Source organism: Sparus aurata, chromosome 2 (genome assembly GCF_900880675.1).
Source record: "Sparus aurata chromosome 2, fSpaAur1.1, whole genome shotgun sequence".
Taxonomy (NCBI): Eukaryota; Metazoa; Chordata; class Actinopteri; order Spariformes; family Sparidae; genus Sparus; species Sparus aurata.
This window is the reverse complement of record NC_044188.1, coordinates 7712352-7739945: the sequence shown is the minus strand read 5'-3', so window position 1 is coordinate 7739945 and position 27594 is coordinate 7712352. Positions and strand designations below refer to the sequence as shown.

The window sequence follows — 27594 nt, the reverse complement described above, 5'->3', positions numbered from 1 at the left end:
AGGACCTGGTGTACGCTCACCAGAAAGCCCTTACATGAAATGCAATTAAAGTCAATTGCAGTTTTCTCTGTAATTGGACATTTAACACTTCACTGTTGCCAAGTGTTTCATTTTCGAACAGTGGTTTATTTATAAAAGTATTGAAATCCGTCTTGGGAATATATAACATTAGCCAGTTTAAGAGAGGCTCCCTCTCCTCTTCATCTTGTTCCCCACACTTCACCTTTAGTGTATACTTTCATCCAGAATCTATGAGAAATTGGACATTATATGTAAGGAGAGATAGTTTTGAGAGACTGTTGACATTATTCTTGTGTGAACATTATCTCCACTGATTGTCAGGCGGCTCAGATTTGGTTGAGCTGAGAGAGTCTCTGTTGGCTGGGCACGTCAAGTATCTGCAGCATTTGAAATATAGCCAGCGGATGGTTTCTTGGTGGTACATGTAAATACAAATTACATTGAAGGGAGAAAGATTAGGAGGATTTAAATGTACATGCCCCGGGCGAGGATCTGTGAGAGAGTGGAAATCGGAGAAATGGAGCCCTACAAAAAAAAAAGCGATGCTTCATTATGCTCATTCATGTATTAGGTGTTGAAGGCGAGAGGTTTTGTATATGCTGTGTACTAATTTTAGGGCTCAGCAATTTACAGTTTTCCCTTGTGAATATTAATAAGGAAAATATATGCTTTCTTCATTCACTCGGCTGATTGTACATAAACCCCCCTTGGGAAAAGGCTACTTCACCGAAGTACCGCTGCTCGATGAAATACTTGAATTCTGAGAGCGTTGACTTCACATTTATAAGCATATTCGTGTGCTTTTCACTTTGTGGAAGGACTTTCTCACATTACAGTAATAAAGGTATCCGCATCCAACCCCAAGGAATATTTTATTTATTGCTTAACATGGTTAGTGGGTTCTCCTTACAATTTTTCCACATAGTATTGCAAGGCTTTTTGGACACCCTACTACATGCAGGCGATTTACTCCTTTCCTGTTATGAGTAGATATGTTTGCTTCTCACATTTAATCTCACAAATGTGCAGGAAAACAGGAAACAGGAGAAAGCATTAGTTCATGTGCCTCATCAGATTGCATCCAGAAGACAATTAAACGCGTTTGAAGTCAATAACATCTTGACATTAACATAACATATGATTATTTTTCCAGAGACGATGATGGAAGTGGCTAATGAGTGAGACATTCCACTTCTTTTTCGTCTCTCTGGAATAAGGGGTCATTTAACCACGGAATGGATGCCGATTGCACTCCTAGTTCCTTCCTAGCGAAAACAAAAGACAGATTTTTATTGGCTGTTGTGTTTTCAGATATAATATATATTTTACTGAATGTGTACCACCGTTGTTACCTGGACGATTTGCTCGTCTTTAAGGGTCATCTGAGGTTTGCCTGCATCATAATCGCTCAGTGAAAGAAACTAACATGTCCTCCTGTCAGAGCGTTGATAAATTGTCTCGGAGGAAACAGTGTCATTAGAGTCGTGGTCAGATGGAGGAAGTGGGAAATTGCTGCAGTAAACACTGTGTGGACTCCCTCCACCACTCTCCCCTCCCTAGTTCTGTGACCTGCATACTGATCCCTGTTTTTAACCTGGAGGACATCTTGTCCCAGTCCTAGCCTGGTAAGAGCAGTGACACTTTGATGATGTGGAGAGGACAGTGTCAAGAGCTCTCTGCTGTCATTCCCCTTTTCATCTTTTGCCTCTCTTGCCTTCTATAGGTCCGTCTCAACCCTCTCTGTTCTCGGTCTTTCCTTCCTATCTCTCCCTCTGGTGTCTGCATTGCAGTGTACTTTTCTATCCTCTATCAAACAAGAGATGTTTATATCAGCAGCGGACCTTTAAAATCCTCCTCTCTCCTCTCCTCTCCTCTCCTCTCCTCTCCTCTCCTCTCCTCTCCTCTCCTCTCCTCTCCTCTCCTCTCCTCTCCCATATTTCTGGATGGATGCGCCTTCCTTCTCACAGTGTATGAGACATCAGGAGACAACATATGTTTTTTGACAGCAGTATTCAGCAGGAGGAAACTGTGCTCACTAATCACAAAACCCCTCGATTGTTGGGAAAACCTCCAGCTGTGTGCTTCAGCAAGTGTGGATAGAGCATGATGTGTTTGAAACGTGAGCTTGATTCCAACAGAATCACAGTTCAAGGTCAGCAGAGTTAATGCCAGCTCACCACTGTTGTTGTATATCTAATTTGCTTAATTAGCTGGGAATCCCGGAAGCTGGATTGCTACTTGTTTGTACAGAGATGGAGAGGAGGACTTTTTTGTTTCAGTCGTCCTGTATTATGGCATTATATCACAGGGCTTGACCACAATAATAAAGGTGAACAAAGGAGAATGCTGCAGTGCAGCGTACTCTCAAGGTGACTGTCTGTCTTGGGTCAAATTTACAACAGTTAAGGTAACTGCCAATTACACAAAAATAGTGTTTGGAGAGCACTTTCATGTCTCTGTAACCTTTCTGAACCTATTCAGATCAGGTACAGAGTATATTACTTTTGCATAGTTTTGAGTGTGCTGTTTATGGCTTCATCTCATCATTATTTTCATTATCGATCAATCTGCTGATTATTTTTTACAATAGTGAAACAGTAGGAAAAAAACCCTGTAAAGCACAAAGAAAAGCTGTAAATCTCTACACTTAAGAACCAGCAAATGTTGGTTAAAATGAATTGTCTTTCAGTGGACCAATTAGGGCTTGGGATTATGTTGACATATTCTGTATTGGGATATGAGACTATATATCATCTTAGATTTTGGATATTGTTATATTGTGATTTGGCATAATTGTTTTCTTTTCCTGGTTTTAAAGGCTGCATTTCAGTGATACTATGTTCGAAACTCACCTTCAGTCCAGTCACCAAATAAAATGTTAGAACTTAACATTTCTACAAACCAAAGATACGTCCATATTTAAGCAACTTTGGCTTTGTACTATACTGAGATTTGTACAGGCGACAAAGTCCGGTGACCGTAGCGGGAGTCTGCACTTCAGCATTTTGTTAGTGTGAAACTACTGGATATTTTTGAGGAGGGACCATCATATTTCAGCATGTGTCAGCGTGACACCACTGGATAATTTTAATGAGACCTCTGGACAATTCCAAGCCATGTTTATGCAGACAAAACTGGGTGTTTTTCAGGAGAATTTTGGATATTTTTGCCATGTTTGTGGTGAACAAAAAAGGGACTCTTACGCTAACCAAGCGGTTTTTGTGCGTAAAAATAAGTAGAGCCTTTGCCCAGTGTTGTGAGAAGAGAGAATAAGAAAGTTTCTTAAAGAAATGTGAAGTTGAAACATAAAGAAACATCAAGTTATCTATGGTTTTGCAGGAAAGTGTTTTGTTAACATTTATTATTGCCATTTGGTTGTCTACTTGTTGTAATATTTGCCTTTACCCATTTGGTCATTACATCCACATTACTGATGATTATTTATTACAAGTTTCCCTGTGTTGATATTTTGTAAAAGTAGTTATAGTCATCCCCACGATATTATCACAATATTGATAGCAAATAATTTGGTCAAAAATATTGTGATATTGCATTTTGTCGCCCACTGCTAGTGCTAGTGAGGAGATTTCAAAATTTTTAGATGATATCATGCCTTATAATATTGCCCAAAATATCGCAGTATCATTTCAAGGTCATATGGCCCAGCACTGCTTTGCAGCTCTAGTGCTGTTTGCTGAATTTGGTACCTGCTGTTGACGAGCACTTTCTTCAGAAATTAGACACATATTTTCTTTTCTGCATCCCGTGGGCTTTTTATTGTGTCCATCTCAGATTTGGTGATGTGTGTTCTGTGACTAGCACTATCATTCCGTCAGGTTCCCTGGTAGCTGTGCTCACGCAGCACACCCTCCCTCCTTGTGCAAGATATATTTCCTGCAAGATTGCCTTTTAATTTTCTTCCTCTCCCCCTCTGGAGAGGTGAGCACTTCTGCTGTTTGACAATTCGGAGCATTTCAGGGGATTAGAGGAACGACCACATGATACAACCCACCAGAATAGTAAACAGGCTTGTGTTGCCACACAGTAAGCTGTGAATATGAGATAGGAAAAGCAGTGTGGCTTGGAGAGTTTTCCCCCCCTTGGAGTTAGACCTCTTTTTCACAAACTGCCCCACAGTGTGTCCAGCTAAAAGGTGTGATTAATTAGTAGAGTGGAACAAAGGCCAAGAGCTCTCTAACCCTGTCCTGAAGTGCCATTCAGAATCAGCCAGACCAGCATTAATGGGCTTTAACCCTTGTTTTGTTTCTGTACTGTCAGGCGGGTTTAAGGTTCAACACTGGCCATATATGAAACGCCTCACTTTTGTGACAATTGGCCGCTCCAGATGACGCTTTGAAATGGACACGAGGAGCTGAGGGCAGATGCTGCAGACACTGAATGAAGCATTTTACACCACCGAAAGTGAGAACACCGTGTCACAAAGCTAAACCTGTCAGTTTCACTTAAAGCGGACCCTCCTGTTTGACAGGTCAGAAGTCTGATTCTCAGTGGGTTCCACAAGAAGGCAGCTGAAATCAAGACAGGCAGCTGTGGGAGTCTCACTGTTCATACGCCTCTTTGTCATGGCAGTAATCAGTCACTTTACAGTGTAGTAGCCTATCTGTAACCTCCCCAGTGAGGGAATCGTTCAGGAACTGACTGCTTTGCCCTTGATACTCACTTAGAAATGCCAAAATGTGTTGTAAAATATACCTGGGTGAGCCACCCAAGTTAAGTATATGTGTGGGAAATACAAATAGACAGTCAGAGGTACAATTACAATGTTTCGGACACAAAAGCATATATGAAAACACTAAAAATTAAAACAAAGCATCCTTAATCGCCTGTTTTTCTTGATTATGTATGGACTTTGTAAACAGTTAGTATAAATAATTCCTGGGAGTTAAGACGATGACTTGCCTTTCTGTTTTTCAAAGGTAAGTGTGATAAATGTATTTGTTCCATTGTAGACAGTATACAGTGTGTACAGGCATTGTGACGATGCATGCATGTTTATAACAACAACGCAGTCCAGCTCAAACATAAAGGTGACAAGTCTGTTTCCCCTCAAAAGAAAAGACACGTTTCAAAAATAAAACTCCAGTTTCAGCTCCATTTTTTTCAGCAGCAGCGGAATGTGACGCTTAAACTCAGCATGGCAGGTCAATGTATGAATAATTTGACATCATATTCTAAAATCAGGACCCGTATGTTGCATTGTTCTCCATTTTCATCTTCAAATGTCTCAATTTATTCACCCCCTTTGGCTTTCGGGATCTAGATCCAGAACCCCTAACCTGCAGGAAAAGCTAAATAAATGCAAAACTCTTTTTTTTTTCCTTCAGATGCTGTCAGATTTTTTTGCTCAAACATTTCCAGATTTGCAGGGAGGTTAAAAGTTGTTGGGTAATTTTAATTGTACAGGTGAAATTATGAATAATGCGATTCATCACACGATCAAATAACAGGGCCCCCATAGCCCTTTGTGCTCTTCCCTCACCTTCAATTTAAATAACCTGTTGTACGATGAAAGTGTCGCACTGGACTAAATGATTTTTACCACTCCTGACATGTATTTCCATTTATTCCATTTTCCTGCAGATGGAAATTGTAGTCATGCTATTACTGCTAATTTAGGTGTAAGCATGAGCAAACATCCCGACCATTTTACTGAAAGTCAGGGAAGTTAGGCAAATTTGACTTCCTGCGCTTGCTGAGATTTGTTACACCTCATTTTCTTAATAATTTGCAGAGAAGATGAAAATAGACAGCGGTCACACCTCTCCCAAGGTGGGCATTATTACACTTGACAATGGAAGGAGCTTTTAATATTCAGGTCATGTTTCTGTGCTCCTGTGCTCTCTTTGTTTGACAACCTATTCCTTTCCTTTTAGATCGACCACAAATACATTTTTAGTGTTTGCTTAGGGCCTGCTGATTTTATATGATTTCTTTTTGATTGAAATAATTGTAATGACTGTGCCAGCTCAGGGAAACATTTCAGATCCTGGAGGTCTTATAAAAAAGGAGGCAAATTATTTTATTCAAGAAATTAATTAATGAATGTTGGTGAGTGCGTAACTCTTTCGCAGGGCGGGAGGTCAAAATAGGATAATGTTTGTCTGACTACCACTTCGGTTGATGTCATTCTATTGGGTGATGTTTTATTGCTGTTTCCCTGGATAAATTGGCTATTAAAGGAGCACTGTGTTGTTCCAGCTTTGAACTGAAATGACACACAATACTAATGTTGTGGTACAGAGAAGAGACCAGGACATTTATTACAGCTGTAAACTGCCGGGATCAAGATGAGATTAAATATATGAGCTGGCCGGCTGTGATGCATGGTGGGACATGGCCACTCTCCAGTGCACCCAAGATGATGATCAGATGAGGAGATCCACCGCCACCAGTCCAGTCATATTCACCACAAATTCTTACTTGTGTTTTGCATTTTCTTTCGTGGTTCAGTTATAGCAGTTTTACCTTTCCCCTCACTGAAAAGTCCTGCATTCAAACCTCAAGACTGGTTCTTTCGGCTCTCCTTGTATTTTTGTTGGTTTCATCTGCTTTTCTGCCCAAACTGAAACCAACCAGTTCTTGTCTGAATCAAAATGTGAAAATGAATCAAGGAGTGGAATTCATATGTATACAAATGAAGTAATGATTTGCCTCTCACTGTCAGAATACCCTGTAAGTGTGTCATTTCTCTGCTTGTGTTCCACTCTTTCCCTCCACAATCTGTCTCTTTGCCATATCTTTAAGTTTGACTGCTGCCGTTGGCTCAACGTGCTGGGCTGAGGACTTCCATGCAGTAAACTCCATACAATGGCTGTTCATCTGGGCTATTTGCTGTCACCAATACTTTTACCCATGGCTAGATGAGATTTAACTCATGTTGCTTTCCCAGCCTTGATTTCCACTTCGGTCACAAACACTCACGATGTAGTTGTCTTTCTCTGGCCTCTTAATCTTAGATCAGACTTCAGAACAGCTCAGACATAAAGGATGCTCTTTATTAAATCCCCACCTTGCTGTTGGATAGTTGTACTCAACAACTGATGGAGCAAAGATTAGATGTCACCTCAAGAAAAGGAACAATTGCATGACTGATGATCTCAGTGTCCTGTTTTAAAATTGGTAAATTTCTCCAAAATGCCTCCTGTTATGTAGACAGCCAGCCAGGATAATAGTCATTTGAAAAGGTGGCTGTCAGCAAAGGATTAGAACCATTGTTTGTAGAGTATGACCAACAACAAAAAAATCTCTCTAGGGCTTTGTGACATGACCAAACATTCAAGTGTTAGCATCACCTTTCTCAACCATATGATTTGGGTACATTTTCTCTGAAGATGCAAGTTGCAATGGCAGCCATTATTTCCTTTCATCTTCATGATTCTTTGCTAGATGATGTTTTCCGCCAAGCCTTTATTTGCCTTTCGAGAGCCAAAGAATTGGCTCTCAGCCAGGAAAACTGGTTCAAGAGCAGCATCAACACTTTGCTAGTCTTGAACAAAAAAACGTTGACGTGGAGGTCTGGGGATGGGATTATCATGTGATCAGCATTTCTAACTACCAGAGCTAGCATAGCATGTAATCTCATTCATCCACAGAAGAATAAACGAAAGATTGTCACTATGGATTGATACCAGCATATTCAATTGCAGATGGCTAGTTAAAGACGAGGGCTTAGAGAGACTAACATTATCATCTTTATGTTCAGTGTTTAAAAGAATTAAAATGTGGTAGGAAATGACCTATCTTCTTGAGCATAATCGCCATCCATAGCGTCGCAATAAACCACAAAAGCATGTGTTGGACCACTCATGAGTGGATGCCGAAGTCAGGAGCACGCACAAAAAAGTCGATGTAGACTGCCAGAGGTGATCCTGTTGATTAAGGAACATTTTAAACATTTACATTCAGCTTATGACTCTACTCTTGGTGGCTCTCTAGCCCAGGGAAAGCAAAATGGTTCCTAGGAGGGTCGCCAGTTGAACCAACCCTGAACAAGCACTAGCACTTAATTAGTGTTGGTGGAAAGAGGGTATTTGCAGCTCCCAACTGTAGACTCTCTCCCTATTGTTTCTCCTACCCTTGTGCAAATTTTTGTGCAAATGGCCGTGTAGTAAGAAAAAAAAGAGCTTCGTCCACCTGATCAAAAACAAATGACACATCACACACTCATCACATTACACACTCCTTATTCTGTCATACCCATTTACAGACTTTTCTTGTTGTCATTGTTGTCATTTGGGACTTCTCTGTTCATTTATCTTCATTTCTTTTCCCCTTTAAGCCAAACTCCCACTGATTCTAATCAGGACACCACTCAGATTCCAGTTCTCGGGGATCCTAGACCACAACAGAGTAATCAGACCCACCTACACTGTGCCCAGTGACACCAGAAAAAAAAAATGTAATTTGGCACTCTAGAGATCCGAGACTTTCACACTAGTAGGGACTCTGCCGCAACTGCTGTCTTCAAGTGCCCCATGTTGTGCTCCAATTAACCCAGATTCACCCTGTTGTTTGGAGTGAAAAACAGTCAGGGAAAATGATCGTCTGCTCCGACCTTGACTTTCCACCAAAAGCTGTTGACAGAGTTTGAGCTCAGCATTTCAACAATTAATTTGGTATTTACACAAATCCAAAACCATACAGCATCACACCCAGTGCTCCTGTAACTTGGCATGTTCTGCCACATATTGTGTTACAAGTTTTGTCGTTTCATTCAAATTACTGTTGTGGCTGCTTATGATGAACAGTCAGCTTAATTAATAGTTGAAATGACTAAGATATAATTTCATCCTCCTTATTTAGAAAAAGAGGGATTGAACTAATAAAAAAAAACGTGAAATTGCAACAGATTTTAATTGGTTTCATGACCATCAAATAAAGTTGAGACATAGAAGAAGTTCCTGCATACGTTAAATTAGGTGAAATGAAGTGCCAGGGATAATTTATTGGTGATTTGGACTCTGTGTTCTGCACAATGCAAGCCTATTCAAATGCTTTTTTATAAACGTGATTTAAAAAAATCAAGGGGCCAGACTATTATGCTTAGAATTGACTACACTTTTTTAATCTCAAAGGGACACTGTAGTTTTGGAGAATAAATTAATCAGAAATATTTGTTTTTTACGTGACTGAATGAACATCCTGTTTTCAGAGGAAATTAAGTTCCCAGAACGCTGTTTGAAGCTTGAAAGGCCAAAACTGCACAGTGCACCTTTTGAAAATTAGGTTGTCGGTCTGATTCTCATGAATTCCCTCTGCTTAAACAGCCAGGGTTAAAATGTTTTATTAAAATAAGAATACTTTTGTGCTCTGTAACAGACAAAATGATGGGCTTATCAGTCTATTAACAATAGGTGTGTTAAAAGGCAGCATTTGGCCCACAATCCACCAGGTGAATGTTTAATTAAATATTCCCAAAAAACATGTTGTGCACAAGTTCAAACAAAACAATTTCACCAGAATGTCTTTGGTCTCCGATTCTGTCACTCTTAGCGACAAATCGACACATTAAATGGGTTTCTTAGCGTGTACATTTTCAGTCTTGTGATCAACTATGATGACGCTAATCGGAAAAGGTAGGAAAACAAAGCTGTCACTAAACTGACAAACAGGTGTTCACAGACAGATGATAAATTGATGCTATTCTAAATGAAATTAGGAGAAGCGAAGAAAACACAGCATGGCTCCATTAACTGTAAAGAATTCCCCAAATCCTCAGTGGTCGACTCCCCGCTAGAGTGAATCATTACGAAACACCTTTCATCTCCGGTGTCCTGGGGGCTTGTTAGCCACATCTGTATGCTGCAGGCATCCAGTTCAGCGAGGCATAAACACTGTAATCTTTAAATCTTTAGCAGTGTTTCCACAAACAATACACCGACCCTCCTGAAGTCTCAATCACAGTCTGGTCACATGCAGGGAGTTAGTCGTTAATTCAGGTCACATTCCCTCCAGGCCTGCCAGTTCTTACTGGTAGGTTTACGCTAATCTCAATTTAAATGCAGCCGAACAGTCAATACTCCTGTTAAGGTTGTGTAAATAGACGCTACTGTGATTCTCACCTCACAATGTAGGCACGGTGGCTGTAATCGAGGGATGATGGTATTAAACTTTAGTACTGATGAGCCTAAATATTGCTGCTGTTGTCTTTTTAGGGCTCCTTTTATAAACTGTAGTTTCGTCTCTGCTTTCCTGTAGCACATTTTATTACTGAAATGATAAATATGGTGTCTGAGCTGTGAGGAAACGTGTTGGCAACTTTGCTACACTGTTCAGCCGCTCTCAGACATATGGATGTCAAATATAGACTTAGTGTAGATCTGTACTCTCACTGTACATGGCAGGAAATGTACTCGGAAACTCAGACATACCAGCTGGCTGCTGTCTGGTCGCTGTTAGACTGAACGTAATTTTTAGTGAAGCAGAGGAGACTCTCCAGGTGTCAAACAGAACAGAACTGGGCATTATGCTGCCGTCGTGTTCTCTCATCGGTCTAACTACAGCCACTCAATCACGTACTATACCCTCAATTATGACGTACTCATCCGAATCAGTCTGCAGCAAGATACGAAAAGTTTGGTTCCAACTTCTGGCTGATGGTTGATTTACAAGAGATTCTGGGCTGTGTTTTTATATCGTTGTAGCAAAGATACCTGCAGTGAAGACATTCAATAACCAAGAAGGCCAGTATCGACATTTTCGCCTTACATTGACTTTAGTTTTCATATGGTTCTGTGATGGTGGCAATGCAAATGTGGTTCTGGATTAAGTAGAAAATGAGGAATGTTTCCACTCTCTCAAGCATGTCAGGAACAAGATATGCTTCCGTATTACTGTCACAGCGCATATCTATTGCAAGACTCTCTCGTTCTTAATTCAATGAATTGTCTGGAAGCCAACCAGAGATACAAGCAAGCTTTATATATACTGCTCATCCACAGTTAAGTCTCTCTTAAGACTCTTTCTGGGTCTTGCTCATGCTGAATAATATGATAATTTCTAAAATATTACAGTATATATAATACTAAAGTTAACACATTTTCACATTCACAGGGCATTCAGTTTCTGTAGTTTAAGCGCCTTGAACTCGTTGTCTCAGACACTGCAGCTGATTTCAACCTGTTTATTGCAGATGGAGCAGTTGGAGACAAGATGAGACAGATGTGAGTAGTCCTCGCATTGAAGCAGTATTCAATTAAGGATTTTTTTGTGACAAAGGTGGCTCAGGGTGGGACAAAATATCGATACGGCAATATATTGTGATACTTTGCGTTTTTATGGATATTTAGTCTTCAGATAGATCGATGTGGTGATTATTAGATGTCTGTCTTGGCATGTTTCGATTATCACAGATTCATTGTATCATTATACCATCATAATCATGGGCAACGCACCCGTTTACTGCTGTAACTCAAGTTAACATATATCTTTGATTACAATTTTTAATTTGTTCTCCCCACAAATAACAGAAACTCATAGATTACCTTGATCCTCCAACAATTGTGAATGTGTCATTCCCCCACTGCTTCCATGCCTTTGTGTAACAAATGTGCCCTTGATAAGTGCATTGAAGCGGCTGCTGACAAGGTGATATGTCCATAAAATGATATTACAATACTTAATATATATTTAGATATTTTGAAATCTGTTTACAAGCACTTCTTAAATGCCAGGACCAGGTGAAAAAATCAAATATCACGATATTTTATATACCTCAATATCAGTATTGCAACAATATTGTAGGAATGACTTTTGGTACTTTTACAAAATATTAACACAAAGAGATTTTCGATAATTAATCATCAGTAATGTGGATGTAATGACAAAGTAGTTAATGACAACAAGTGTTAGAATGAGTAGAACAGTCAGAAAATGACATCACTTTACTTTAATGCAGCCTTTTAAAACCAGTAAAAGGCAACACTCATGATGTAACAGCATCCAAAATCTAAGATGATGCTGGATATGGTCTCAAAACTCAATAATGATAATATTGTTTTGATATATTTCCCAGCCTTCAGGCAGAGAAAACCCTGCAGTGTCGGACTCATTTTCACCAGTGGCTGAACACTCCAACTGGGATTGTCTTGTAATCAGTAAAACTTATCTGAGATCAGTTGCATAAATTGTGCACCCTGACATCAACAGGCTGGGAGAGGATGCCTGAGCGGTGCAGCATTTCTAAAGCTCGGCTAGTATAAATTTACATTCAAGTTATACTCATGATCACACATTAGGACGTAATCAAGGAAACAAACAGATAAACAAGAGGGAAGTTAATATTTCCAACTTGGCTCATCCGTTTCCGTCCCCTCTCCCTTTCTCTGTGCGTTCTTCATTAAGACGATTATTGCCTTTTAAAGGGAACAAGATTAATTCTTTTCTCAGTGCCGGTCAGTGTGCAGCACAGCGGTGAGGTTAACTCATCAGTGAAGCGGAGTGGATAGATAGGCATTTGAAGTGTGGTCATTAGCATGGTTCAGCATTGATGTGAAAGCCATTCATCAAACTAAATGGGCCCACAGAAGCAATAAGCTTCTTTTCTACATATTTCACACCCGCCTCCCTTCAACGTTCCACACCCCTGTCTCTTAAATGGCTTGACCTTTATTTTGGTGACATTTTTAAAGTAAAGAAAGAAAAGGCCTTAGAATAGTTCCCTGGAGTGACTGTGCCATTTTGTCTCAATGCAGTCTATTGTTTGCATAATATCTCTTCATACATATCTCTTCTCAAGTCATTCGTTTTAGCAGGCACACATTGAGAACAGACGTTGTGTTGTTAATGGTCATGTTTGTCAAGTTTGGTCTGGTCAGCTGATTTTCCACTCTGCACTCCGATTTGCGATAGCTGCATGCCCTTGCTAATTTATTGATTTTTTTCTAGGAGAAAAAAGAAAACTCCTCCGCACAAATTGATTTTTCTTTGCACCTTATCCCACATTTGTCCTCAATGCTCTATCAAGTACATGGTTGCATTTTCTTCCCTCATTTTGAATGTCAGGGGTTCAAAACAAAAATCCATATAATCCACTTTGTTTTTTACTGGGAGTTGACTTTACTTTTGTCTTTACGTCATAGATACGTATGTTTTAATGATGGCGCTCCAGAAGTATAGGATTAGATGTTAGCAGACCAAAAAAACAAAAATCAATTCTCCTTATTGTTATGATTACAATGACTGATGACTGAAGTGGCCATAATTGTTTTGTTGGCAGCCTAATATATCAGTCTGATCATTTACTCTATGTACTATTGATATTTTAACCCTAATGTCTCATTATTATAGGACTATTATTAGATCATTTATTTTACAATTCAGTCATAGAAAATACTGCATCCATATGATTTCAGTCAAATACAGTGAACTTCTGTTATCATTGTAGCTTATTTGCCATTCTGTTCACTTTTCTGGTCTTTCCTGGGGATACATATTACTCCCTGTACTGCAGAGTATTCAAGTATGATTCATTACTTTGTTCAGTGAGACATGCCAAAAGGAGTGTGAGTCTAATGAAAATAATCTATTGATGTGAAAGATATTTGTGGAAATCTAAGGGTATTTATGCCAGTGCTTTTGTGAATAAGTTATATCATCGTTACATAACTTTTGAGCGGTTCAAACACATTCATCTAGACTGCCTCATTGTTGCCGAAGAATAATATATTTTTTAAGAGTGGCTGTGAAGTGTGAGGGGATGATGGAAAACCCAAGTATTCTGTATGGATACAGTGTTTTGTGTCCAACTCCCTCTGGTGCTGCTAAGCACTTGGCTGCGGAATGGCCGATTCATTGTTTCCTGTGCTTTACTTCTGCATACCAAATTTTTGCATCATACTTTATCCCTTTGACTGCTTCTGGTTTAAAAGTCGGCTGCAGGCTGTTCTCATTCTGTAGCTGAACTTTGATATTGTGCTCTGCACGCACAAGTTCACAAGGAGAGGAATACTAACTGGAATAAGACAACAGCATTACTGTAATTTTTATGACATCCACGTTCAGTTTGTTTTCTTGGTTTGGTCTTCTGCTAGTGAATGTAGTGCTGTTTGTTACAAACACTGAACATAAATAGAGCTTCATGCTAACACATAGAGACAGTCGGTGTTCCAAGCTCATCATAAACAGCAGCCTCTTGACTTTTGGTCTGAGTGCAAAAAAGTCCTAATAGGTAGGGATGCAAATCACAGACTTCATCCACAGTTGAATTTCAGCCGGCATTCATGTTTTTCAGCATCTCATTGCTGAAACAAAGCATCTTATACTGCTGAAGCATTAACAATAAGTAAGAGGACTGCTGGATGAGATGCCTGTTTGTCTGTTGACCCGGCTTTTCTCCAAAATCCCAAATATTTCCACACTGTTGATTGATTCGCTTATAGGGGAGTAAAACCTGCTCATCATCTAGTTGTTGGCTGCTTGCCATCACCTGGCGCTAGTGCCATGCTTGGACGACCGTGACGTGAGGAGAATTTCAAAACACAGGCGTATCCTCAATATGATGACATGGATTGATGTTATGACTTTGCATCGACATGGGATCATTAAACACTGAATTGATAGATTGATCTGAATCAATGGATTGCTACACCTCTAGGAAGAGGCAACCATTAGATCAGTGTGTGGGAGCATTTATCAAGCCAGTGCATTCTCTGATTATGATAATCATGACTGGACAATGCAATACAGCAACCAGTATAGTGTCATTTCAGTAACTTGTAGGAGCAAAACAACTTTTCTGAAGCAGAAATCTCATTATATTAATTTGAAATTGTCAGGCTGGACAATTCTGTCCACATCTGGCAGACTAGATAAATAGATAACTAGACACCCTTCCTCACCACATCTGCCCCTCAGAGACTCCTTCACTGCAACGTCCGCACTCCGCCAGCAGTCTTCGTAAATAGGACATCAGTTCTATTTATTTTCACCCAATTTAGGGGCCACCGTAGGCTTCCCGCGGAAACTGTCTCAAGTCCAATCTTCACCGCCTGTCACCATGGCGACGCCGAGTCTTCAGCCCTGGCCTAATCAGAAGCAGTTGAAAGTGGAGGGACTCTTGAGGGCTTGGATGCAACTCTCTTAATTCTCCGCCTCATAGTGGTGACGCACAAATGAATTTTCTCTCAGGGGGAAAAAAACGCACTTGATTGAGGCTCGTAACCCTATCGCGCTGAAAGAGAGGATCCACAGGGGTGAAAAATTAAACCAAGCACACACCTTAATTGCTTTCACATAAACAATTTTTGGTTTTGCTGCACAGTAAAATAAATTGCTGCTTGGTGGTTTGCTATTCCCAACACATTAGGAAATCACTGTAATGGTTCTCAGGTTCTTTCATTTCCTCAGACACAACAGGCTCTGTTGGATTATCTGTAGCATCGCACAATCTCATCTCTCCAGGTCGGACAGGTGAAAGTGACAATAAGCCTGTGAGCAGTTCACTGAACCGCAGGTCAATGTGCAAGGTGACTGAAAGACATTATTGCTAATCTAGTTTCACCTCTGGTTTATTAACAGTGAGGCCTTCTCTCTAAGTCTCTGCAGACTGAGAGGAGCTGGCTGTCACTCACTACCCCGGTGTAACCATCCTAACAGGTCTGCCAGCTTGAGCTGCATAGATACCAGTTTGAGCCTAATTAAAGTGGTATTACTCTCCTGCCTCCCATTCTAGTGTTGTTTCTATAACCTTCCTCTCATGTCTGCAAATCATCGAGCCACAGCTCCGCTGAGCTTCAGAGCGTCTTAATAATTTGGAGCGGATATTCTTAATTGAAATTACATGATTAGCCAAAGCTACAGGAGGCAGGTTTTCCTCCTTCTGTGAGCACCTCTCCGGGGAACATGGAAATGGGTCAGCTTTACCTGCGTCTGCAAAACCCTGATTTGGACCAGCACTTTGCATCATACAGCAGGGACTGTTGGCTGAATTTTCTTCTCTCTCTTACACTGGGCGGCCCAGATCTTCTATAAGTCTGTGTGTGTAGAGCAATAGTGGAGGACACGCAGCTGATTAATCTATTTGTTGTAAATTGTCAAATTAATCACTAACTTCTCTGGTAATTAATTAATACCTTTGAGTATTTTTTTTAAGAAACAATGTTGAAGTTTTTCTTCTTAACTGTCTGCTGATCGACTTGATATTTTGGGTCTGATAAAGATTAGAGAGCAGAAATTCTGATCCATATATCAGCCAATAAACACACATGTTTTCCATTGATTCCTTAAATGTGGCTATCCAACACTTATCCAACACGCATATTTTACGATTTATCAATGAAATATATTGACTAAAATTACATCAGTGCGCTAAAACTGTGAACATCAGTGGAACATTTTGTAATTATTTATTACCCCAAGGAACGTTTTCTGCGATATAATCTGATGAAAAGTTTTTTTCATATTAGTACAAAAGAAAAGAAAGTTAATAATTAACAGAAAAATCAATAATGAAAATAATTTTGAGCTTCAGCCCTGTGTGTGTGTGTGTGTATGTGTGTGTCTATGTGTTTGTGTGACCCTGCATTCATACTGTATAGAACTTCTGCGGCTCTTTGATTTTGAATTATGGTGCATTCAAAGAAATGTCAGCATCTTTAATTCCATTTGCGTTCGAGTCGAAACAGCGTGAATACCAATTGGTGAGGTGGGTGTGCAAAGATAAGTGCTTAAGCCGACACTCGACATGCTGACTGACAACTTGTCTTTTTTACTATGACTGTACACAGAGCTCAGACGCTTGTAGCACCTGAAAGACTTCAGTTTGAGCCCATCATTTTTTCTATTTCCACCCTTTAGTGAGACACAGAGGGAGAAAAAGAGCATTCTGTACGTGGAATAATTAGTTGGGTATGACATCCCATATGCTGAGCTCCTAGCCGAGAACACACACTTTGGGTAATCTATCCCATATGGATGAATACACTTGGAGGGTGTCATCATCATAGCCTCAATTAACGGTTCGCCCATCTATTAAAAAATGCAGACTTGTAGGCTGTGGAGACTTGCCTCAGTGATGGAGCATCAACAGGTGCAGACTAATAAACTAAACGATAATTCAGGACATTTTGTTGGTGATGTATATTCCATCCTTTTAGTATTTACTCATGAATCAAGATATGTTTGAAATCATAAGGTCCAACAGCAACTGTGAAAAACAGAGGGACAAAACAGATTGATGGCCAGATTCATGGCAACATGGTGACCACATGGCAGGAACAGCCCTGCGATGAAAAACTCCTGCAGAATGCATAATATGATTCCTTGTATAAATACTGATCCATCTGATGCCATTTTAGTTTAATGAAGTCCAAGGACAGGCTGAAACTTGTACAACCCAGTTAATTCTGATCTTTCTCTGTTTAACCTTGATCTCAGTCATGCGTTGAGGGTAATCCCTGCATTTTATCAAATGCCTAAAAAAGTGCCATGACTTTGATAATTTAATTAATCCGTAGATTACAATTCCCCCAATAACTATAAGCAACATTTTAGTAAATTGAATTAAAGTATAGTAAATTCCTTTCATTGACTTTGCGAGCACAAAATCTACACACCCCAATACAGTAGGTGGTGAAATGTGCCTTTGTAGCCAGTTTGCGATCCGCCAATCAATACAAATAGGAAGAAGAAGCAGCTCAAGTAGCATGCTGTTATCATGCTAATGACGTGGAATTACTGCCCCCGGGTGGAGCCACTCACCCTTGAGAAGAGAGCAAAACATGCCGTAGCCAATGTTCCTGAAGTGTTCGGAGACGAGGGAAACATTATCAGAGCCGTGATAAATAAATCAGCCATCTTTGCTCACCACATTTTAGAATTTTTCTCCCCCCATGTCCGCATAAAAGAACTTCTTTTTATATTAGCAATGTTTTACAATTAGCGGTTGTCTGGTCAGTATCAGCCATGAGAAATAATTAATTAGTAGCAGTACCGACTTAAAAATCCATATTGTGCATCCCTGTTTCTCAAAATTAACATTGTGTTTCTTCGAATGTTCTGAGTCATTTGCATCTGAATTTAGAACATGTCCTTCTCAAAGCAGCAGCTTTATTGTGCAGATTACTGATAGTGCTATCATCTCTGAGTCTTAGTGAGTAAGGATTTAGCCAAGGAGCTCAGTCTCACCAGCACACTGAGCTGCCGTTGGGTTCAGCTGTGGTAAACAGACCAAGGCTAGCAGTGTTCTATCATCAGAAACCATCAGGAGTAGAAGTCAGAGATAGGAGCACAATAAATGAGTGTACAGTCTCATTCTTTGGCTGTCAGTGCTCCCTGCTGTTACAGTATTTTAGATAAGTCCCGGAGAAGCCGCAGGGAGGCTGAAAGAAAATTGAACTTTTAATTCTCTGGAGTTTTGGATGGAGTGAAAATGTACCGTGCATGTTTTGTCTTGGCCTCTTGTTGCTTCCGTAGATGCCTCTAAACATGAGAGTTTAACAGTTCACGGTGTTAAAAGTAACACATTTTAATTGCATTAACCGTTCCTTGGCAAAGACACAAAAAACAAAAGTGCAAAGGGAAACTCGAAAAAAAAACCAAGGCTTTGTTAGTAACCTTTGTCCGCATTTAGATGTGTTATACCTATTTTACAGTAAGTAAGAATACATTTAAAAGGTTGCAGATGTGAAACAGAGAGGCATCTAATTTAAATTCAGACGATTGCTTTCTAAAGGCACAATTTGCAGGTATCACATCTTCAAGTCTTCGATGCGATTTTTCCATCCACTACCTTCTGTCTGAGTACAGTCAGAAGAATTGCAGACAGGTCTCTCCACAGATTTTCAAACAGCTTCACATCCAGACCTCTGTCAGTGCCTGGGTCACTAGACACTCTGACTTTTGTCATGAAGCCACAGCAGAATTGTCTTTTCTGTGTGCTGAAAGGTCACTGTAATGCCGAAAGGTGAATCCATTCTGACGTTGTCTGTCTCTCTTCAAAGACTGCTCTCTTGTTTATAGTTTCCTCTATTCCTCTTTTGGTTTTGCCGCAACCATGAACACCTTCTTTGTTGGAACAGGTGATGAGCTGTAGCCACTTGTTGCCGCTTTGTTTGCTACATAGCGTTCAGGCCAACGCTCCATTTTGTTCTCTACAGGCAACAGAATATTTTAATCTTGTGCTGTCAGATTTACTGTCATTAAATAAACTCCAGGCATGCTGCCACATGCCTTTGATTTAGGAGGGGAATCTATATAGCTATTCTATCAACAAGGCCTAATTAATGGAGTGTTACAGAGATTGTTGTGTCTCAGGTTTTCCATCTCTGCAGAGGAACTGCAAGTGGCCATTTGGTCCTAATGAAGCTCTAACAAACAATCCCAGTCAAACACTTAATAACCTCTTTTGATATCCTTCCCTACATTTTTTGCTTCAACCAGTTATCCTATAGTTCTGCTGACAGTTATATGGGCTTCATAGTCGAAGGTTTTGTCGGACTCGTATAATGTTGGAACTTATAGAGGCAGAGATGTATTTGTGCTTTCACATTTAATTAACTAAATCTTAAGATTCAGAAAGCAAAATAAATGTAAGCTAAATTTGTGCCATAATAATGGGTTGGAATATATAGTACAGTCAGTGTCCGCTTTATTATGACACCTACACAGTCTAATGCAATCCAATACAACTGTTCCGCCTTAAAGAAAACCTTTTTTAAGTGTAGTCCAGCACAACCCTGACCTAAATAACAAACATACCATTGAACCTATTTGAAAATAATGTTATTTGTAACGATATCTGTCAGAGCTGTTGTATTGGGTTGTACCTCATGAACTGAAAACCAACCACTGAGAGCCAGTGACCACATTTTGAGTAGATGCTGGAGCTGCATGTGTGAACCTAAAAAGACCCTTTCTAGCTGTTTTTGTGATGACAGATGTGGATGTTTTGAGGGAGGCATTTTGAGTCCTGTTTGTGGTGACTAAAAGAGGTATTTTAAACCAAACCATGATGCTTTCCTAACCACAATCAAGTGGTTTTTGTGCCTAAACCTTACCAGACCATAAGCACTGTGTTGTGACAAGAGAGAATTAGAAAATAGAACCAAAACGAACATAAACTTGTAACATAAATAAGTGATAAAGCTTGTCAGGAAGTTATCTGTGGTTTTGCAAAAAAAAAAAAGGAACTCAGGTTACATTTATTCTTCCCTAGCTCGAAGTGTCGCTGTGTTACATAGTGACACAGCAAAGTAATGGAAGTAAAAGCTGGCTGATACAGAAGGTGTTTCAGACAGAACAGGAGCAGAGTGTGAGGATAACTCCATTTGCCGTGGGCTGGTAAAACATGACCCCTAAAGAAGAGAGAAAAAGAGGGAGAGAAAGAAACGATGCACAGATATGAAGATATGTTGTCTACTTAATTGTGTAATGCAACTAAGTTAATGCAGCAGCAATTAACTAAACAGGAGCATATTGAAGTTTTAGTATACTCATTTACAGTCTTTTACTATGTCAAAACTAATGCTGCAATATGTAAACAGACTGCAGCGGTTTGCCCCTGTATACAAGACTTTGGACATGTACTTGTAGATTATGGGGTTTACAACATTAAACTGAAGTGGTGTTAAAAACTATGCATTGATTTGTTGTTCACAAATTTTTATATGGCTCAGAGAAGCTCTCCTTTCCATGTGTTAAGTGTGTAATCAGTGATTTCATGTCTTTATTTACCTCTTGTAACATAATGGGAGAAAATTATTCCGGGGTTCTGAATCCGCAATTGCACCACTTCTCAGGATTGTGGTGTGCCTGTGAATATTCTGATTAATAGAAACAGCCTTGAAGTCTGATAGGATTTAGTCTAGACTTCGTGGCTTTTTTCTTTGCTACAGTATTGGTCGGTATGACTCACAATGGCTGTGTCAGGAGCAACGCACAACCTCTGACTGCCTCCGGAACCATTAAACATCCCCTCTTCATTATCAGTTGATCAGTATTCTTCGGTCTTTATTAGCATTCTTTCTGACACAAAGTAGGAACCATACAAAAAACATTGTGTGAGTGGGGAAACACTGTAAGTAAACACAGCGTTAGCACAACAATCTTCCTGTCTCTGTCGAAACAATAAACTGAACTCAAATAACTTTTTCTCATCTTCACGTCTTGGTGCTGCACATTAAGTAGCGGAACTTATTCATCATTGATAGCAAGACTTTTGCAGCTTCAGTGGAATTCATAAATGATCTTGAAGAAAGGGAGAGCCCAGCAGTTGCTGTATAACCTCCATTATTAGGTTTTTGTCCTTGGCACGACTGGTATCTTATGTTTTTAGTCCAGTGACAAGTATGATAGATTTAGTTTCTTTGAAATCTTGTTTGCAATTTATTACTTGACCTGAGTCTTTCAAGTATGTTTTGCTCCATTCACTTAAAGAGGTCATATTATGCACAATTCCAGGGTCATACTTTTATTTGGGTATCCTTGTAGAATAGGTTTACATACTTTAATTTTCAAAAAACTCGTGTATTTCTCATATGGTGCATTGCTGCAACATCCCTTTTCACACTGTGTCTTGTTTTAGCTAAAGAGGGAGACATGGACTCTTTGGTGAGAGTCATACATGAACATTACTTAATGGGCAGGTTGTAGCCAGTGTCAGTGGCAGCTCCATCTGGTAACCATGGCTGTGGTACAGCTTTATATATATTACAATCAATATATAAAAAATCTATATTTATGTAAAGCCTGTTACACAGTAGGGGTGGTTAATCGGTCCAATTTCCCGATTCGATTCGATTCCGATTATTGAAGTCTCAATTCGATTACAAATCGATTTTCGATTATTAACGATTATCGATTCGATTTTCAATTATTAACGATTATTGATCTTCCTTTTAACATCAGTCAGCTGCTGAATTATTTTATTTATCTTTTGAGTTACACCTCACAGCACCCTCAATATTATATAGTGTAACTAATATCAAAATTATTATTTTTTAATTTGTTTTAAATGTAGTGTTTCACTGTTAAAAGAAAGCTGCCAAGCTCAGCAGCCGGACTCATGTTAGAAGCATTGTTGGTGACGAGAACCAGGGCGTGTTTCTCTATTCCCCACTCATCTGCCATTGCTTTGAGAAACTCACACATATTTGCGCTTGTGTGGCTATCATCCATAGCTCTTGTCTGAAGTACGTAGGACATTAGCTTCCATTAACTGCTGACATAATGAACTGTAACGGTCACATATGAGACTGTAGCTCTGGATGTCCAGGCATCGCAGGTTATTGCTACCCTGTGAGCAGAGTTGAGGGACACTTGCACGGAAAGGTTTGTCTTCTTGTAAAGATTTGGAATCTATTTAAGTGTGAAAAAGCTCCGGGATGGAATAACATATCTTGGCTCCAGACTGTGGACCATGTGGCGGAAGCCAGTAAGAGGAGGACTCCAGTTTGTATTACTATTTCAAAAAAAAAATAAATAATAATATATATATATTTTTTTTAAATCGATTTTTGGAAATTTAATAATCGAATCATAATCGTCAATATTATAATCGAGATTAATCAGTAATCGATTTTTTTCACCACCCCTATTACACAGTGACGCACATAAGTTCCCAGACGTCTCAGGCAGTGAGGGAGCAGAGTTTTCTGTAGGAGAGAGTAACTCCCTCATAAATGCTACATAACACAATACAGGAAAAGGCAAAATCCCAAAAAGCACAACATGATCATTGTAACAATGTGTGCTAGTGGACTTGGATTTTGGAAAAGTATGTGTAAATATTTATTAGCCTAACTGACCTTTTTGGGCAGAATCCGGGGTTTTGGTAGCAAACTGATATTATACTGTCAAATGTAATCCTCACTGCCCAACAGACTTGGCCACCAGATGCAGCATGTTTTACCCAACAGAAGGATAAAGCAACAAAATGGTGGTGTCTTGTGATTGGCTTTCTCCTGGTGGAAATGCTTGGTGGCATTTGGCAGTGATGGGAAGAGTAGGCAGTTTGGCGTTGGGCATGTTCCGTATACAAATAAGGAGCTTTCCACCAGTTTGTTAATTTTACATCCCAGTTAACATTGTTCCTGTACATAGAAGACAGAAGTGTTACAGCTTGTTTGGCCTTACAGGAGTCGTCTGCACATTTTGGCTGACTCAGAGTGCACATTACACCCACCCCATGAGTTTTCAAGCTGTGAGATTCTTGTTATTGTTAGTGCCTCACTGCCCTTTGTGCTCATTCATAAAGATGTCTGCATTGCCCTGAGGTTTTATGTAAGATGCAGGCAATAACTTTTTCATTTTGCCAGAATAAACTGCCTCAGTAAATTGCTGAAATAAGAAAAAAATCCTTGTAAAAAAGTTAACTTTGTCACTTGTAGTGGATCTACGTACCTGCAACATCGCTTAGGCCCAGTCACGTACACGTTTCTCTGTCCATAAAACCGACCTGAATATGGTATCTCATAGTCTTTCACGCACACTGGGCATGCGCATGCCATTGAAAACAGGAAGAAGATTGTATTATGCTGGTTGCTAGCTTAGCTACAGAATGAACAAGGCAGGGAAATGTGTCCGCTCGTCACAGAATCTTCCTGGATAATCTGTCAGAAAACATTGTAAGCGGCCGTTTATGGCTCTTTTTTCAATCATTGCATTATTAATGTTTGTTTGTGTCTGTATCGATATAACACTAAACAATATTACATCCATTCCAGCACTGTACAAATGTATTCAACGTCATAACACATACTCCACATTCATATTTGCTAAAGTTGCTGCATACACTGATAAACGTGGGTGGGGGTCTTTGTTTCTGCCCATTCGGACATAAACACTGGAAACAGAGTTTCTGAATATCTCTACCCTGAAAGGAGTTTCCCAGAAGCTCCATTTTTAGTGACCTAAAACAGCATTTATGTGTGTACAAAAGGCCAAGAGGCATAGAAAAAGCTTTTTTTTAAGAAATAACTCTATGCGTGGACAGGGCCTTAAATGTGTGGCACAACTTTGTTTGACAAGTTTTAATTCTTTGGATTAGTTTGAATGCATCCTTTCCCATGAGGCCTTCTCCATTTTCCACCTGAAACTTTTTAATGCACACTGAAGTGTGTTTATACCTCAGAGAGTGTAAAACACTTCTGTGGAGCACAACAACCGCACTCTTGAAGGAGGAAAAACTGTCTGTCCAATCTTCAAGTCCTTGCAGTCCACTGACACACATCATTGTAATGTAATTGCACCAAGATCTGATGATGATTGAGGTGAGGCTCGATTTATAAGTCCATGGACGAGTCTCTTTCCACTGCTTTTGATCTCACCTAGCTATTACCTGTCAATCACGGTAATGTGCAGTGGGTATCTAGGCCCATTTTCCAGCTGCTTGCTTTGATGCCCACCAGCAAGTTGTTGTCAGTGCTCTCCTCATATACCATGCACTTCTTTAGAGGCCTAATTTCATGCTTGATGAACTTGAAGAACTGCATTATTGATTGTTGTTCTCTACTTTTTTAATAGTGATTATCATTTGTGACTCACAAGCGGCAGCGGGGCAATAGGGACCGTCCTCCCCCTCCTCTTTTCATTAAATGCCCGGCTATTTTTTTTTCATGGGTGCTTAAATTCTGATCAAAACCTTTTTAAGGAGGAAAAGAGATCTCCACTTTCTTTTTCCAGTGCCGGCCAGCCCTTTCACATCAGAGCAGTGACCCGAAAAATATATGAAAGCGTTCTCTTGGTTAATTTCCCCTTCGAGAAAAAACCTGACCTGAAAAAAGACCAGAGGTGAAAGTTGGGTCAAACAGCCACACTGAGGGTGAAAGTTTAGGTCCACGTCGCTCCATGCTGCACGTGGAAGGTATAAAAATGCAGTCTTTTCTTACATTACCCTTCTGTCACATCTTGCTCTGCAGTTGGTGGGCGGTGAGTTCGATCTGGAGACCAACTTCATCATCCAGGATGCGGAAAGCATTGGCTGCATGGTGGAGCTGCTGGAGCACTGCGACGTCACCTGTCAGGCTGAAATCTGGAGCATGTTCACCGCCATCCTCCGGAAAAGTGTTCGAAACCTACAAACGAGCACTGAGGTGGGACTCATCCAGCAGGTGCTGCTCAAAATGAACTCAGTGGATGACATGATTGCAGGTATGATAATGGTGTGAGATGCTGGTAGGGGTAGTACATGTTGATTTGTTATCATGTTAAAGGTCCCATTTTAAGGAAAGTAAGATTTAATTGTGTTTTTGGATTGTAAAGCAGATCTAGGTGCTATAGAAACACTGTGAACGTTTCAAACCAATGGCCCAAATTCAAGTATGGCTCAAACAGGTAGTGCCCTCCTAATTTTCGTCAGAGGACAACTTGTATCTTTTAACAGATCTGCAATTGATTTACTATTACAAAAAAAGCTAATTTCCATCTGCTCTTCAGGAATCCAGGTAACTTTTCCAAATGCTCCAAAGACCTTCAATAATGGGATCAAAGAAAATATATCTTAAAACTTAAAGCTTGTAAAGCTATTAATGTCCCTGTCAGTATTGTCTCTGTGAAAATAGATAAAAGCAAAATCTAAACAGTCAATGAGGGCAGAAGTGAATTCCTAAAGATATGTTTAAAATATAGAAGCAATGAAAAAGCTATGAATAAGAAAACAGTGTTTTTAATCTTACAACCATTTAATCACAGTCGCCCCCTTTTTTGTCAGTAATTGAAGCAATTCATTCACCTAATTATTTTAGGAGTATTTTAAGTCACACTGACAAAATTAATCTTGAACTTGAACGATAGTGCTTTATTTTGTAATTGATAGTAGGTAGATCTTTCCCTTACATAAATGGTACTCTTTCACATATTAGATCTAGAATATGTTATATATATTTAGTAAATCCCCCTCCAGTCATAAATGATTCTTTTTCGTCTTGTTCCAGAAGTTGAATGTTTGAAATTCACTGTGTAGAATGATCTGTGGGCAGAGTTTGCTACAAAAAGGCTGTTCCCACATTCATTGTTCACCAATGACGTGTACATTTTCTCTGGGCTCCATTAGAAACCAGATTTTAAGAGGTGAACCGACTGGCATAAACTGTGGCATCACAAATAGTTTGGAAAACAGTCCTGGTCCAATATTCTGCATACACAAGAGAGATGAGGAAACATTGCACATATGATGAGAATGGACTTGAAGTGAAGTAGGAGACATCTTGTGTTAAACTTTTGAAATTAATAATATTTGCATATTCACATAATAGGGATTTTTTTTAATGAAGGAGAAAGAGTAGATTCCATTTAATGATTTTGCCGTGGAAAATGTCATTTTTTCTCCCCTGTAAGAACCATACTGGAAACACTTGGGGGAATGTTTTTTATCTATGCCATAATATATGTGTGGAGGGAGTCTTTAATAATAAGCTACAGTTGGCCCCCCAGCTATAAGACCTCAGTTCTTTTGAAGAAAGTTTGACTCTCATGAGATTTGGTACAAGTATTAATTTATTTATGGGCTATTAATTATCCAGGGGTTAATCGCTGTGTTGTGGTCACCGTGTAGTTACTTCCTGAACAATTTGTCCAGCACCACCCTCAGGTCAGAATTTCCCCTTGACCAACGCACACGGTGCGGCATGTGATCGGTCACAGTATTGTTAGGATGTCCATATACTACTTTTTTGATACATATAGGCTTTTCTGGAAGCCCTTTCAGAGCCCCTGTAATCTGTATTCAGGTCACTGTGTGGTTGTCTGTGGAAGTCAGTGTCACTTTGGTATTTTGCACTGTGCAAATTACATCCATACCTTGTGTAACCTGTAAATTATGTTTCAGCTGATGAAATCCAAACGCATTCTCCCTGCAGTGTTGCTGCGCCTCTGAGTTGAACAATTTAGACATCACTTTGATTTACAAGTCAGTTTCCATGTAATTGTAGTAGAAGTGTTTCTGTGACAGATTTAATGGAATTTCACAGACAATGAACTCAGCGAGAACTAAAGCGAAACTGTTTTTTATTATCTCTGGAGTTGATGCATATGAATACTTTTCACCACGAGGACCTCCTGTGCAGTGTGGATGAAATGTAATATCTGTATAATGCAGCAATTTCAGGATCGTCCTCTCTCTCCTCTTGTTTATGTGTGTGTTTGGTGATGTGTGCATGATATCTTGCCTTTTAAGACTTGCTGGTGGACATGTTGGGAGTGCTGGCCAGCTACAGCATCACAGTGAAGGAACTGAAGTTGCTCTTCAGCATGCTACGAGGGGAAGGAGGCCTCTGGGTAAGCGATAGCACGGTGCGGATGTAGTGAGTTGGACTCAAGTTGTTTTTTTTTTAATGTGTGGTTTGACACTGTCACTCGAGTTGCCACCAGAGAGCCATCACACTGATATGTCTGAGGCTTGTTCTGTGATTGACTTAAAGCGGGATGAAGTAACTGACAGTGTATTGACTGCATTCTAAACCGTCAGAGAGAAAGCCTTGACTTTCTTCTTCTGACTCTTTTCATCACCTGTGCAGCCGAGGCATGCGGTCAAAATGTTGTCGGTGCTGAATCAGATGCCCCAGAGACACGGTCCAGATGCCTTCTTCAACTTTCCTGGTCGCAGTGCAGCAGTAAGCT

The 27594-nt window shown here is 39.8% G+C and overlaps 1 protein-coding gene across 3 annotated transcripts in view; it reads left to right on the top strand.

The window, feature by feature from the left end:
- LOC115574613 (neurobeachin-like) overlaps positions 1-27594 on the top strand; it is a 228094-nt gene that overhangs the window by 32670 nt on the left and 167830 nt on the right. For all 3 annotated transcript variants that reach the window (XM_030406282.1, XM_030406278.1, XM_030406270.1), the window contains exons 2-4: positions 24897-25128; positions 27152-27252; positions 27492-27587. In XM_030406282.1, the coding sequence (XP_030262142.1) occupies positions 24897-25128; positions 27152-27252; positions 27492-27587 (429 nt within the window). The remainder of the gene's footprint in view (positions 1-24896; positions 25129-27151; positions 27253-27491; positions 27588-27594) is intronic.